General features: G+C 41.1%; 2 protein-coding genes across 12 annotated transcripts in view; one reads left to right on the forward strand and one right to left on the reverse strand.

The window, feature by feature from the left end:
- Positions 1–67: 67 nt before the first annotated feature.
- Positions 68–4213, reverse strand: ripk1l (receptor (TNFRSF)-interacting serine-threonine kinase 1, like). Its single transcript, XM_049746977.2, has 10 exons — positions 3804–4213; positions 3014–3170; positions 2809–2946; positions 2512–2743; positions 2193–2342; positions 2050–2126; positions 1898–1973; positions 1145–1708; positions 927–1073; positions 68–807 (listed from the first exon to the last, which is right to left on the reverse strand). Exons 1-10 carry the CDS (start codon positions 3962–3964, stop codon positions 512–514), a joined length of 1998 nt encoding a protein of 665 aa, XP_049602934.1. The 5' UTR covers positions 3965–4213; the 3' UTR covers positions 68–511.
- Positions 4214–4250: 37 nt separating this feature from the next.
- Positions 4251–14631, forward strand: part of foxf2a (forkhead box F2a) — a 155914-nt gene continuing 145533 nt past the window's right edge. For 6 of the 11 annotated variants that reach the window (XR_007487076.1, XR_007487078.1, XR_007487082.1 and 3 more), the window contains exon 1: positions 4857–5029. The gene's annotated coding sequence lies outside the window, so the exon portion shown is untranslated. The other 5 variants (XR_007487086.2, XR_007487087.2, XR_007487089.2 and 2 more) reach the window with 5 other exon arrangements.

Raw genomic sequence — 14631 nt, forward strand, 5'->3', positions numbered from 1 at the left:
ACAATGCTTATTCACAATAATGTTTGTTTTGCAGATTGATTGGGTCATTAATCACTGATTAGCAAAATTCACTTTGAAAGAGGGCAGGTGCCCATTTTATTGATTTAATTGAGAAACTGGGAAAAACAGCATAGAAATTCATTGTGGAATTACAGCGTGAAAAGAAATCTCTAAAATATTTAAAACAGTAAATACAGAGCAGTAAAATGTTGTGAGATGAATTTAAACCTTTATGATTTAATGTAAAAAGTTTACATATACAGTACCTGCTTCAATGCATGTTTTTGTGATTAAAAAAAACAAAAATACATTCATCAACTCTTTTCCCAGCTCCTTCAATGTTCTAGATAAAATGTCTTCTCGAGCCTCCAATCAAATCAGCCACGCTGGGTAAAGTTTTAAAAAGATTTATCTTGGTCTGATTTATTATTATTACAAGAGAATATTTAATTTTGACTTCCTACAAGAGACTTTGGCAAATTTGAGGAGAACTACAAAAGAAAGAAGTTCATTAGATATCGGGAGTAGAAGCGCAAATGTGCAATATTTTCTGAATCACGCTAGCCTCTACGGTGCCTTCGAGAGCGCGGCAAAGTTTCCCAATTTTACAGCCGAGACTCCCTCCAGTCCGTTTCCAGTGTTGCAGTGTCTGGTGCACCATCTCTGACAGGCCGTCCGAGTAGAAGTCGTGCTCGATGGTCTCTATATCCACCTCGGTCAAACCCAGAACCCGTGCGCAAGCCTTCCATTTGGCGCCGATGTTTTTCCTCAGTACATCAAGGTGCTCTTCGGTCACAGCACGGTCCTCTACGCGTGAAAAGTGAAAGTAAGTCAAATGCGGTGTTCCACAAGGATCCGTCATTGATCCCATTCGATTGACTATTTTGGGTTAACCTCAATAAGTTCAACCTCTACATCTGACTTACCATATTTCTGAATTCCTTCTTTGAGCTGAGAACTGGTCCAGATATGACCAGGATGAAATGAAGAAACGTTCGAGTTGCCGTAGTGAATATTGAGGCTGTTGTTGTTACCGATCTGGATCCCCCTTGCATTAGTGATGTAAAACGAACCTTCAAGATCAAGACAATTAACGTTAGTGTCATCAGAAATTCTCCTATACTGAACGTGGTCGTCTACGTACCGGACTCTTGGGCTCCACCGTAGCTGCTAGCACCCCATGACGTTTCAGGCACTGAGGACGTAGGGCAGGACAGCAGGCGGCGATAGTGGGAATCCGGATGTTGCTGATTGAAAGGTGGCAAGGAATTGTAGCTGGAAGATGTATAGATGAGAGATGACTTTGGTGTAGAAGCGGTCATCGACTCTTTGAGGCAGGAATACCCAGTGCGGTCTTGGCTACTGGGCTGCACAGGTTCCGCTTTTGTCCAGGAGTGGACGGAGGACGGTGTGTAGCACTCTGGTGGTAGAGTGTTATTTGTAAAACTAGGCAGACGATCCGGGAAGCTTCTCGGATGCTGTTCGGTGACAAAGTCAGACGGGTTGTCTCGGTTGTAGCTGCCGTGTATGTGGTAGTTTAACTCCTGTTGCAGTTTTTCCTCTAAAGAAGCTTCTGGGTCTGGTTCACTGGTGGTGGCTGCCAGAGACGCTACATTGGTCTCACATCCAAGGGCATCACTGTCCTCAATACTGTCTTCGACCGGCCCATTGACGCTTTTGTCTGTGCTCTCCAGAAAAGCTGGACCATCTATAAGATAAGAGGAAACACATCAGCTTTGATTTCTTAGCATGAGAAGCATTTGACAACAAAATTTGGACAAATACAATCATGAAATAGTTCACTTTATGAATTGAACTTCTGACAGATTACTTGCAAAGGTTTATCAAGCCAACATTGACGGAATAACTAAAATGGCAGATAAACATCGAGGCTTACCCGTGGAAATACATTCATCGGTTATCGATAAAGACTTCATCTTTTCCACAAGCTGATCCGGGCCTTCGTACAGAGCCTGCGTTGAAATATTGAGATTAGACATTCGAAATATTGTCCTGGGCATAACACAAGTATGCCAAATATTCATTCACCTGTAGATGAACTAAATCTTTGTCCACATGTGGTGCGAGATTGGTCTCGTAGAAGGGATGAAAGCGATGGTAGGCCTCTGTTGGGAAAGGAGTCGAGTGAGGAAGTCACCTCTGTACCGAGCTACATTTGAAATCAAGCCTACCGAGAAATGTCGGTCTTTGCAGCGGATTGTGTGCCCAACACCTCACCATGAGGTTTGAGATCTCTTCCGGCGTTTGGTCGGGGATGAGGTCCATCGCTGGGCGGTTGCCATTTCGGACGCACTGACTGATTTGATCTTCATTCCTGGCATCTGGAACACAAATGCAAACCGGTTTGATCTAACTAGTTCCTGGTTATCAGTTTGCTGCTGATTGCGAAATAAATTTTCTCCTGGGAAATAAAACTCAGATGACAATGTAGGTTTTTAGGGGAGCAGATGAAAGCAAGACAACAGAAATCAATATTTGATGTCAACTTACTTGCATACGGCTCTTTGCCTGTGACGATGACCCAGACTACAATAGCAAAGCTATAGACGTCGGACTTCTCGGTGGAGACGGTGTGGACGCTCTCCAAGTGCTCGGGCGCCATGTAGCTTAGCGTGCCGGCAGCCCTCGTCCTGTCTGACAGGCCCAGTTGACTCCTCTTGTAGGATTCCTCCTTGGTGAGTTTTTTCCACGTCTTGCAGGCGGCAAGGCCAAGGTCGGCGATCTGGACAATGCGGGACAACGGTTATTGCGGGGTAAAGCACGCAATAGCGGGGAGAACATTTTGACCTTGATGTGAAAATCTTTGTCAATTAAAATGTTGTCCGGTTTGATGTCCTTATGTATGACTTTCTTCTCGGTGAGGTAAACCATCCCTTCCAAGATTTCTAAAATAATTCTCCCCTTGATGGATACTGGCACAGTCACCTACATAGCAGAAAAGTTATGTATTAGAATTCATCATACGTAAACTGTAAATTGGCATGGCACTAACCGTCTCCAGCATGGCCAGAAGGTTGCCCCTAGGCATCAACTCCATGACCAAAGAGCAGCCTCGGTCCTCCATGATGACGCCCAGCAATTTGACCACCCGTTGGTGGTTCAGGCTCGCCATGATATTACCTTCCTCCAGCAGAGAGCGCTTACTATCCCTGGTTATATTTGGAGAGAATGGAGAAGAGATTCCTGATATGCAGACGTTCTCAGCGACAAGTCAGTTTTGAATATGCTTTCTCAGTAATGTCGGGTATGGCCAAATTAAAGCCGTATTTGTATTTCGCAATGGTACCACACCCACAGGTAATTAAATTGTAGTTTAGGTTGTATGTTAATGCAAACTATCAGTCATTTGGTTCATTTTAGAACACACAAAAATGCTACTTTTGGGGCATTTTGTCCTATTCTTATCCTACTAGGCAGTTCCATGTTAAATATGAGGTCAAAGGTACAAAGTTGTGTTGCAGATTCAAGATTCAAGAGTTTTTATTCGCCATGTTGGAGCGTGCCAAACAAGGAATTTACATCACAGCCTCTGTTCAACATTTAGTTTTAGTTTCGTTGTGCAATAGCAATAAGGAACTTGAGACAACGGCGGAAGCCAGATCACATACTTCCCTGGACGACTGTCAAAATCATAAACAAGTTCGCCCCTCACCCTCCTTAATTAATAAAAGCATTTGGATTCAAATAATCTAGGGTTTCCTTGCGGCACGTGATCCAAAATGTGCAATATTGCATATCGAAAACGGGGAATCCCCACAGAAAATATATGCAAAAATACATACTCATTTCGAAGTTTGCCCGTATACATGGTCTTCATCACCACAGGACCGAGGTGGACGTGATAACACAGGTACACCTCTCCAAAACCTCCTTCGTCCAGGTGTTCTTTTCGAATCACATCTGTCGCTTGCAGTTGGAGCGAAGATGGCGTGGCGGTGGCCATAATTCCACCTTAAGACAACCCGAACGGTGTAATAATATAGTAACAAAAACCAACGTACCCCGGAAGGGAGGTCGTCACATGAGAGCGAGGCAGAAATGCGACTAAAAGTTCCGACGCTAACACAACTAGCTTCCCGTAACTTTAGCAACAGTCCTAAAAGCAACGGACGAGCAAAAGTGGGGCAGGGAAAGGGGAGCGATCGCCATAAAAATCTGTTATTTCAACTCTCCTTTACCGGAATTGCGTAAGTGACGTAGAAGTAAAGTTAAAAATGAAAAAAAAAAAAAAAAAAAAAAAAAAAAGAAGAACTGCAACCAGTCATTCAAGTCGATTCCAGATCAGGGCAGATAGTTGCACCTCGATCGTGATGCATATAATAAATTAAAGCATTGTCCAACTAAAAATGGGCTATCGCTAAAATAAAGTACTCACACACTGTTCATAGGAAGAAGTACAGATGCTAGCAATAAAATAGACTTGATTAAATCATTGTGTTTGCCTTTTATATTTGACATTTGAAGTTTTAGGAAAAAAAAGACAAGAAAACAACGTGGGGGAGAGGTAGGCAATCAATTTGTTCCATAAAGTCGAAATTTTTTAAGCGGGTGTTTGAGAATGCAATCATTGATGACATATTAAGTGGTTGGGAAAATGGCAAATTTAAAAAATACTTGATTTTTATTTTATAGCGGGCAATCACACAGCAGAGTGGGATCAACAGAAAAAAATGAAATGAAAAAATGATCTGGATTTGCAACAATTATGCAAAAATAATTAGATGCAATATACATATGCATGAATTTAGCAAGCGCTGATCAGCAAGCTGAGAAGTCCAATTTGGAATAGGTGTGTCGGGGCAACACCTGTTGTGGTGCGCAGGTAAGAGGTAATGCTAACTTACTTAGCAACCAGTTTAACGGCGGCCGCGTGCTATGGAGTTAACGCATTTTGATTTGTTTGGCAAGTTTATTGCGCACAATGAGAAAAGCAAAACGAGAGCTTCGTGGGATTTTTCTTCTCTGGACTAGATGGTGGAGCAATGACGTCTCTCCAAAAAATATCCAGGTAAGGTTGCATTCTTTTTTTTTCTTTTTTTTAACATGCTCAACTGTATTTGACATTCAAGGTTTATTTTTGCGTGTGGCCAAATTTCATCCCAACTGCGTGTGTAATTTGCTGGAAGTGCATATACTGTGTAATTTCTGTTGATGAAGGTGCAGCAAGCTTACTTGAGATGCTCTCTACCAGAATAAGGGTCTATGTTTCTTTAGGAATTTATGTTTAGAAGCGGTTATGAAAAATTGAAGACAGAAAAACGACTCGTTATTTGATTTCAGCTTTACTCGTGTCGTTTTTAGTGCAGTTTAAAATGTCTAAAATGGACGAGGAACTTGTCAAACGTACCTCCAAAATGTATTACTTGAAGTGATGACTGTACAACAGCGCTCTCTACTGGGGAGAAATGACAATTGCAGTATTTTATCGCCTCATGTATTGAAAACTGCTGCTATACAAATGTGTGTACAACAAGAACGTGTTATAAATGAGTTTATGTAAATTTGGTCGATTTAATTTGGGGTTTTTTAAGCTTGCTCTTTCCTAACTTGTGTCTACAGCCCTTCTCATTTTTATGATATTGTTTTAAAGTGAGTTGTGCTAACCTTGTACATGTATTTTACTCAAACTGCTTGTGCTTACTTTAACATACCTGTGGTAACCTTACACCAGACTCAAGGCCTAAGCATGTTTTTCAAGTGGGGTATTAGCGAGCCCCCCGCCCGTAATTTGATGACAGTTTTACTTAACCTTCGCCGACTCTGATCCTGCTTGTTGACCCCGCGGTTAGGGGGCCGTTGACCTCATTTGCCGCTTTATGTACTTTCTGGCACTCGCCGACACCGCTCGTCATTCAGGTGTCTTTTGCTGAGTCGGCGTGCTCAAATAAATAGTGGAAAGCTGCTTGATAAGGAAAAAATTGTATCGTGCAGAATTGAGTCTAAGTTTTTGAATCAAAATGAGACCGGACGATTTTAAAATTCATAAACTAAATGCCGAGGTCGCACTCGAGAGTTAAATATATCTGGAGAAGTGGGATTCTTTTTTTTATTTTTAATTTTTTTTTTAAATTCATGACCTGCTTAGGTTACTGCAGTAAAATATATGACCAGCAGGGACCGCTATGCTTCATTTGGGTTTTGAGCTTAGAGATAAAAAGATCCCTTGGGGAACTCTTGACTTCAATTATGAGACTACTTTTAATAGCCTGCATACAATCAGCAATATAAATTATACGTGACGTTTATAGCATCAAATTCCCTCAATCAATTAAGATCAGTGGAGTTAATTTATTAACCCCCCCCCCCACACACACACACACAATTCCAGACACAGCCATACTTTTGTTTGGCGTGTCACGTGATCAGTGCGGGCGGTGACGAAAGAGACGGCGAGTGACGGTTCCGCCGCCAGGTTGCGTGAGACTGACTGGGCCTGTTCTCAGACGCTGTGTGGTCTGAGTGTGTGGTCTCCAGCTGACGGGCAGAGGGGAGTACGGGGAGAGCCCTTGCAGGAGCGCATTCGTGTGTGTATATGTGTGTGTGTTTACTTTATCCCGAGTCGGGCCCGGGATCTCTGTGGCCACAGCTTGAGTAGAAAGCCCGGCCTTCCGGCACTCAAGGGGTTTCAGTGGAAATGGATAAACACTCCCTGCCACCGCTCTGACACGGCTCATCTTAAGATCAGTTTTATCTGCGCTTACTTATGGGACCTTCATGCGAGAGGGTCTTGCTAGCTCGCTTTGTAAAAGTCAAGCAATAGTTGGATTGATCTTACTTAAGCGGGACCGTCATGGAAAGCATATTTGAGTAGCTTAAAATGTGTCTCATTACGCTGTTTATTGTTTTTCAAGACACAAGTTGAATGTTAAGACCAAGCAAAGGAAATAAGACCTCATGCAACCCCTTCCCTCGTGCAATCCCTCGCCCAACGGGCTCCTCTCCCACAGTCCTCTCAAGGGAAGGCTATGTAATGCGGCACTGCTGAGAACGCGCCATGAAAATATAAATACAACCTCGCCGCATTTCAACCATGCAAATAAACAAGGCCACCCGTATTTCCAATTAGAGCTGGTGTGGAAGGCAGGAAACGTGCTAGACGCGGACAGGCCACACCCCCGCGCCCATTTCTAGCCATTTTCTCTAAAAGGCTCCGGGGGTCAGGGACACTTGCAAATACCTCAAAACATATCGAAAATGTCATCAGAGACACACGTGCTAACGGCTAATTAGCCAAGCTGCTCTTTGAACCCATTACTTTAATCTCACTTTTTTTGCAAAAGCCAATCTTTATCGACCCAATCTGTCCGCCTTTGCGCTGTCTTCGCCTGTTTTTCTCAGTCGAGCCAGGCAGCGTTCTTGCATGGCTTTGCCTCCAGACCACCCAGGCAGGGTCAGCGTCCTTGTTGTGATAAGAGGTCGTCTCCAAGGAGATTGCGCTTTGATAGTACAGCGAGGTCCACCTGATACGGTACTACTGGATCTGCGCTCGACGGGAAGCCGCGGCGGCCGTCGCTCACCGCTCGGGCCCATCGAGGGGCCTATTAGCGAGCATAAACACACAACTTAGAGTAATTGCTCTGGAGAGACGGCGAGTTAAGAGTCACTTTTACTCCAAATGTGGCTCCAAGGACATTGGCTGCAATTCGAATGGTTTCACCGAGTGCAGAGGTTGTGGCGGACATGTGCCGCCGAGTCATCCCGAATAGAAGCAGTACCGATATTCCTTTGGTTCAACTCCCCCCGCCTTTTGCCGTTGTTTACGTTGAATTGACTCGCTGTGTCCCGCACAGCCGTGCAGGAACCGAGCAGAGATAAACATAAGGACTCGGGAGATTCCTCCGCTCTGAGCTGTAAACACAAACACGCACGCTAACTACACATTTTGACAGACTTGGTTGAATTGTGTGGACTGTCTCTTAAGTAGAATTTATTTCATGGTCCTACTTAAGATGCGTGGCATTGCTCGCAGTTTTTGTGTAATCATGGCGGCGCCCCGGGATGAGTTGACGATGTCTTGTGTTCTCGTTAGCTCAGAAGTGGCGCCAGTAAGAAGGCAAAAGGATTACAGCATCTGATTCTACCGTTTTTAACTGAAAAAAATAGGAAGGCTATTAAAAAATTCTCACTTCATCTTGTAAGGATGTAATTTTTCTCATTAGAAATAAATCAGCTTGTCAAGGTTTAGTTTTTCCCCCTCAAAAATTCTGAAAAAAAATTAAATTATGTTATATTCTCTGTAGTACTTTTTTGTTAATAAATTTGGACTTGGGTAGATTTAAAAATGTAGCATTAAATTTGTGTTTGGAAAAATTAGGTTGATTATTGGAAGGTTTTGTTTTTCTAAAAAAAAAACCCAAAAAAACAGCATAACTCAAGTTCATTTATTTCAAAAATACATAAATATATAATATACTATGTTATCCTGAAAAAATGACTATTTTCATAGGATTACTTCATTTGTCTTTTCACTGTGTACATTTAGTTGCATCTCTGTGTACCAAATACCTCAAATTTGTAGACTCTTGTGATTATCCAGAGTTGTTGGTATAAATACAAAAACTAAAACAATGATTTTAATCCAAAATTGAGATGTGCGAACCATGCACTCAAGCAATAGCTTGTATCTGAAATAAGTGGAGGCCTCACCTAGCTTGTGTTCACAATTCAAACCAAATTCAAGAACACCCGGGTGTTAGCGACCACAGGCCGTCTTAAGTGCACCACGTGAAGTGTGAAAATGAAAACTGCAAAGCAATATTGACCTTCCATTAAAGGAGCTTTAGAGTGTTCTGTCCTGCTTTTATGCGAGGGAATGCATTTCAACTGCGGCGTACACGTTTGAACAACCCCGGTTAGAACAACACACCAGCGACTAGTACGACAGGGAAACACCCCGCCGCCGGATTAAACGATTTGCGGAACATCAGCACCGTCACCATCTTGGTGTAGCTGGCTAGTGGGTGTTCTTGTGCCGTGTGATCATAAAGATTAGTCATGAGCTGACATGTTCTTACCGTATGGATTACACACACACATACACAAACAGTCTTTAGTTTTACGAGTGTTTTGGTTCATACAATGAATCGTCTAGACCGTAATAGTCTAAATTTGAAATGGCATTTCTAAGATGTTTTACAAAATGCATTCCTCAAGACCACACTGTAAAAAACACACAACTTGTATTATTTCAGTCATTTAAATTGGAACAACTTAAAAAGTATTTAAATTAAGGATGGTTATGGAACAATTGTTAACTAGCCCAAAAAAGCAAGCAACATTTTTTACAGTGTGGAGATGTAGTTTTTATATTGACACCAAATATGTTGTATGAAACTGAATTTTTTTTTTTTTTTTTTTTTTTTTTTTTTTTTTTTAATTACTACATGCATTTCACTTAGCAGACCTCAGGACATGTTTGTCCAGTAGGGGGCGTCGTGCAGTTAGCTGTTATGCAGGCATTCGGGGTGAAGTTTAGATAAGCACTTTTAGAAGTCATTGAGTGAAATTTAAATCAATTATTCATTTATACAAAGATACAAAAACAAATAAAATGCTGGTAGGTGCAGTGTATGGCTGCGTGTTTACCTTCAACATTCAAGTAAATGTAAATGTCTGCTTAAAAATTGGTGTTATTTGGAGTACCTTTATGATTTTTTTTCTCTGTGCGATCACGTTGACTTCCAGCTTTCGCCCCCTTATTGCTTCCATATTTTCCTCTTTCATAATAGTGCCCACTTTGATTAAAGCTACTGGGGAGCGGTTGTCATAGTAACGGCCAAGTCCTGCCTTTAACTGGAGAGGGCCCTGTAGGTGAGGACGAGCGTAGCGTGACTTGTTCCAAAGCATCTGTCAAGAGGTGTAGAAAGGCCTCTCCGCCGTGCTCAGCTGTGAAAACAGCTGACGAGACGCACACATTTTGCACACCAAGTGCAAAGAAAGACCCATTCAACTTTCTAATACAAGACTGTGCGACTAGTAAAAATAAAGTGGGAAGGAATGATGGCTCATTAGCTAATGATCCGCTTTATCAGCGGTTATTGCGGCTTGCTGAGACGATGAAATGCTCAATAAAGATTTGAGCATTTGTAAATAGTTTATCAGAAGTGGCTTTGAATTCCCAGCAAGCTAGTTGCTTGAGTTAAAGTAGTGATACTGGTGATACTGGTAATCACGGGGACTTCCGAGTAATTAGTCAGCAAGTCTGTTGATTGGGAGATGACTCACTTTCTCATTTGTCCCTAAAGGTGTTTTTCATACATTGACTTCTGGCAAAAAGCAGTATTCGGTGTAATGTTTGACATTTTTGTGGAAAAGTGATACTAATTGCTTTCAATGCAGTAGGAAGTATGACACGAGTATCAGGTGTCATTTTTGCACACAGATTTTTTTTAGCAGCCCCAAAATATTAAACACACAAAATACTCTGATCTAAGCCTCTTTTCATTTAAATGTGAAACTAGTTGTGAACACCCCTTCCGAAAGTACAAGGCCAGATTTTTGCTTGAATGCCTTTTTTTTTTTCGTCTACGATCTTGCGATATAAAATCAACCTTGCGGTGAATCATCTTAATTTCCAAGTTGCATCAGAAAGGTTTGCATGTTGGCCTCGGGTGGAGCCAGACACATGCCTGTTTATGTTCCTTAGCCCACATTGCGTGCCAGATGGGACTCAGCCGTGTCAACACCAATGCCGAGGTGGAGAATTGTGCTACCTTGAGACATTCGTCATTACTGTTTACTGCTCCAACCTATTTGCGTCTCTGTTTTGCATCTTGTCACTTGGCTTATTAGGTAAGCATTCAAACATTGTGGCATCCCGTCTTGTTTGGATTGTTGCCTCTCCTCTGATGTTTGCCGTGCAGGGCCTCAACCTTAGCTCTCATTCACTTAACAGCCCGCAAGCACACTTTGTCCAAAATATTTCACATTTTTTTTTAACCAGATAAGATCTTCACCTCATACAACTTGTAAAACAAAATTTAGCATTGCATGCTATGGTTGCTAAGATGCATGTGTTTGGTTGCGGAGCCATTGGGGGGGAAAAAAAAACAGTAATAAAACATAATTTGCAGCTCAGGTATAGTAGTCATTAGTTTCCACAGAAGGAAAGATAATATACAATTACAACTTCATGTTGCTAAAAATAAAAAACATAAGAGTGTGGCGGTCTTCTGTTTGCCACAAAGATCCGTTCCTATGACGGTGACGTAACCCAAATTGGAATGTATCGTAGTCGATCCCAAAACAGTAACAAAATCATTATTAGACTGAAAATTATTTCAGGCAATAAATACTTTTTGAGTGATATTGAAAAGAAAGGTGCTGTAGCAGTAGCATACAACTTTCCCAAGTTAAAATAAAAAATAGTTATGACAACGTTCACAAAGATGTTTTCCAGCAAGATAATAGTGGGAAAAAAAAATGGCCCCCGCCCTCCGAGTAGAAGATGCACATTTCTTTTGCCTTTGTTTGTTTAGTCACATCGCGTGCGATAAAGATGTCACGCCAAGTGTACGATGTCACATGTGAGAGCTTCCAAAGCGCCATTCTTCATGCCTGTAAGGCACACTTAATGAACTGCTAGTCTTGTTTTATTTTTTTGTTCACCCAATGCACCTCCCTTCCATTATGTTTACAAGGGCTTAAATATTTTGGTTATTCTTTTTTTTGTTAGTCATCTGGTCCCATTTGTTCTGAATGCTTCAGTTTAAATGACGCTTTAAATAATGACATCACACCTCCAAAGTGTGCAAAATGGCTCTTGTGAAGCAGTCTGCACCTGTCCTACGAGGAATCAGATTTACTCCAAACGTCATTCCCACACACTGCCTTGTAACTTGAGAGACTGTGTTAATTCTCCTTTCTTTCATGTACTGTTTAAGCCATCCAAATTTCTGTACAGTGGAAGATATTTGATCATTTTTTTTTAAAACCACCGACCTTTGGTTTTCGCCGGCAGATAATTGTAACATTAATTGCAAAGTTAGAGGTGTGGCAAAATTCAATAGCGGACATGTATCAGAGTTGTGTTTCCCTGCGGTTACGAGGGCATTGTGTTTGACTATTTTTGTGCCCTTTTACCTTGTGTGTATTTTTTTTTTTTTCTTGGTCGAGATTGTTTGATGCTGGACGAGGATCCGATTACAAAGGGCTTGTTTTCATCCCATTCCACACCATGGCAAGCTCGGACTGACAATAGGTCAATGGACGGGAAATGCTTTCATGCTTTCAGACTCTTTGACTTTGGTCGTCTATTGTGTTTTTTTGTTTTGTTTTGTTTTTTACTAAGTTCTTCAAGTTCCCACATCTCACTTTGGTGCCAGCATTTACATAAACGTTGCTAAAGCACAATTTCATTGATTACATTGGAAGTTTCAAAGTCGAATAATAACAAAAGGAAATCCAAACTAAAATCTCTAGACAGTTGGGGGAAAAAAAAAACTAATACATCAGAACGTGTGATTTTCTCACTCCACATTTACTCTCTACCCGGAATAAAAGAAACGCGTATTCTGTCGTCATACGCGCGGTAAAAACGGTTTATTCTGACATTCTGAGTGTTCTCATACGCGCTGATCGGATTTCCAAACTCATTCAAAATAAAATTTTGAAGGTATCGGGTCAGAATATTCCAAATGAGGTGTGCGCATAAAGTTTTATTGTGATCAGGCTTTTAATCGAAATAAACGTGTCCCTATGAATAGAAGAGCCATTCATCCATCCACACGGTTGATTCCAAATTGCCGTGAGCTGTCTTTGCTAAGCTAATACCCACCCTCCTCACAAGTCGCCAAACATTAGGTGTCGGAACGAAAACATCCTTTCACATGTAGTCCCGCGCCCAATTTTCTGAGAAAAGTATTTGCCGCATGCAAAGTGTCTAACCTGAACTTCCCTGTTCAACAACAACAGGCCGCCAGTGAGTCACCGCGTGCGCGCTGACCTTACATTCTCACAGATTAGTATTTACTCGGGACCAGTTTAGTGTTTATTTTGCCTTGACTGGCCCAAAAGAATTTGATTATAGCATTCATTGTCAACCCGTCGAAGCAAAATGAAGCTTAGAGAAACTAAACATCATTAAAAAATAAAAATAAATAAAAATACTAATGAAAATGAAAACATTTTCATGTTTTGATTTTAATGCAAAATAAAAATTTATTTTATTTAAAAGAAAGACAAATAAAAAGACCAATTGGTCAGTCAATACAGTAATTGTGTGAAAAAAAATTGCAATACATTTTAGTGCAAAATCAAATTTTATGCAATTCTATTAATTAATCGACAATTCTGAAAATATTCACCCTACTTGCAACAATAATGAATCATATTTATTTGAAGTTGCCATTAGGTACCGTAATTTCCGGACTATAAGTCGCGTTTTTTTTCATAATTTGGGTGGGGGGGGCGACTTATACTCAGGAGCGACTTATATATGTTTTTTTCCACAAATTTTTACTTGATCATTAAGACATCACTTACAAGTATAGTTGACCACTTCCCATGTTATTTTTAGTATAGTTGATCACTTCACATGCTTTTATTTCTTTATCTTGAACATATTCAAAACATAAAAAATAGAGAAAACATCAAATAAAGCAATTAACACTTTAAAGCACCATATCCAAGTCCACTGTCTGCTGTATGTACACTTGCTCCATTTTTGCTCTTCTTATATTTATTATTATTATTTATTATTATTTGTTTATTTATCATTTATTCAATACTCTTATTTATTCATTGTTAGTGCCTTCTTGGGTTTTTTTGTGTTGCTTGTATGCATATGTGTACTATCTCACCGATGGATAGTGGAAATGTAATTTCAATCTCTTTGTGTGTCTTAGTATATAAAAAAATATATCGACGATAAAGCAGACTTTGACTTTGATAAAACAACCAAAAAAAATTATATTTTCAGACGAAACTGGATGAGGGCGCTCTAAATTTTACCGTTGGCCGTGACTCATCAACTGGGTGGGCTTAAGAAAAATGGCACCAAAAAGAAACTCATATTTTGCAGGTTACAAACTTCAAGTTGTAAAATATGCAGCTGAAAACAGTAATCGAGCAGCAGAAAGAAAGTTTAGAGAACCGTGATGTACCAATGGATTACTATTTCAAGTGACGTCAGTAGCGCGGCGCCCCGGTTGTTTACATACAAACGTGCCCACACAAGGACTACCATCATTAGCGGTGATCATTTCTAAGTGACACGGAGGACAAAGAGTTTGAAGGAATTAAGGATTTGGAGTGACATAGAAGGTTTGAAAAACTATTATGGCTTTTACGCACGCCCGGTCTCTACTGAGTCGGGGGCCGACGCTCGGCCGAGTGGCTGTCCGCGAACGGTGCGCGGGGCTCGGACATGGCCATTACGCACGCCCGGTCTGTCTGGAAGTCCACGCCGCCACACGCTTGGAAGTTTGTTTTGTTTAATAAAGAGCCGTTTACCAAACCTACGTCTATCCTTGTACTTTGTTAACGCTACAATATAGTTATATAGTAGATCTGTGGAATAAAGACGAGGCTGACGTCAGGGCGCACGCGCGGCGATGTTGACAAAGGACGAGGAATTTGATCGATGGATTTAATGGAATTAAAGTGCACGGA

Source organism: Syngnathus scovelli, chromosome 17 (genome assembly GCF_024217435.2).
Source record: "Syngnathus scovelli strain Florida chromosome 17, RoL_Ssco_1.2, whole genome shotgun sequence".
In the NCBI taxonomy this organism is placed as follows: Eukaryota; Metazoa; Chordata; class Actinopteri; order Syngnathiformes; family Syngnathidae; genus Syngnathus; species Syngnathus scovelli.

Excerpts from the sequence above, each read along its gene's own strand:
- ripk1l (XM_049746977.2), bottom strand. The coding sequence starts at position 3,964 with ATGGCCACCGCCACGCCATCTTCGCTCCAACTGCAAGCGACAGATGTG. Across the intron at positions 2,947-3,013 it reads TTCTGGCCATGCTGGAGACG|GTGACTGTGCCAGTATCCAT; the intron begins GTTAGTGCCATG and ends TCTGCTATGTAG. Across the intron at positions 1,709-1,897 it reads CGATGAATGTATTTCCACGG|ATGGTCCAGCTTTTCTGGAG; the intron begins GTAAGCCTCGAT and ends CTTATCTTATAG.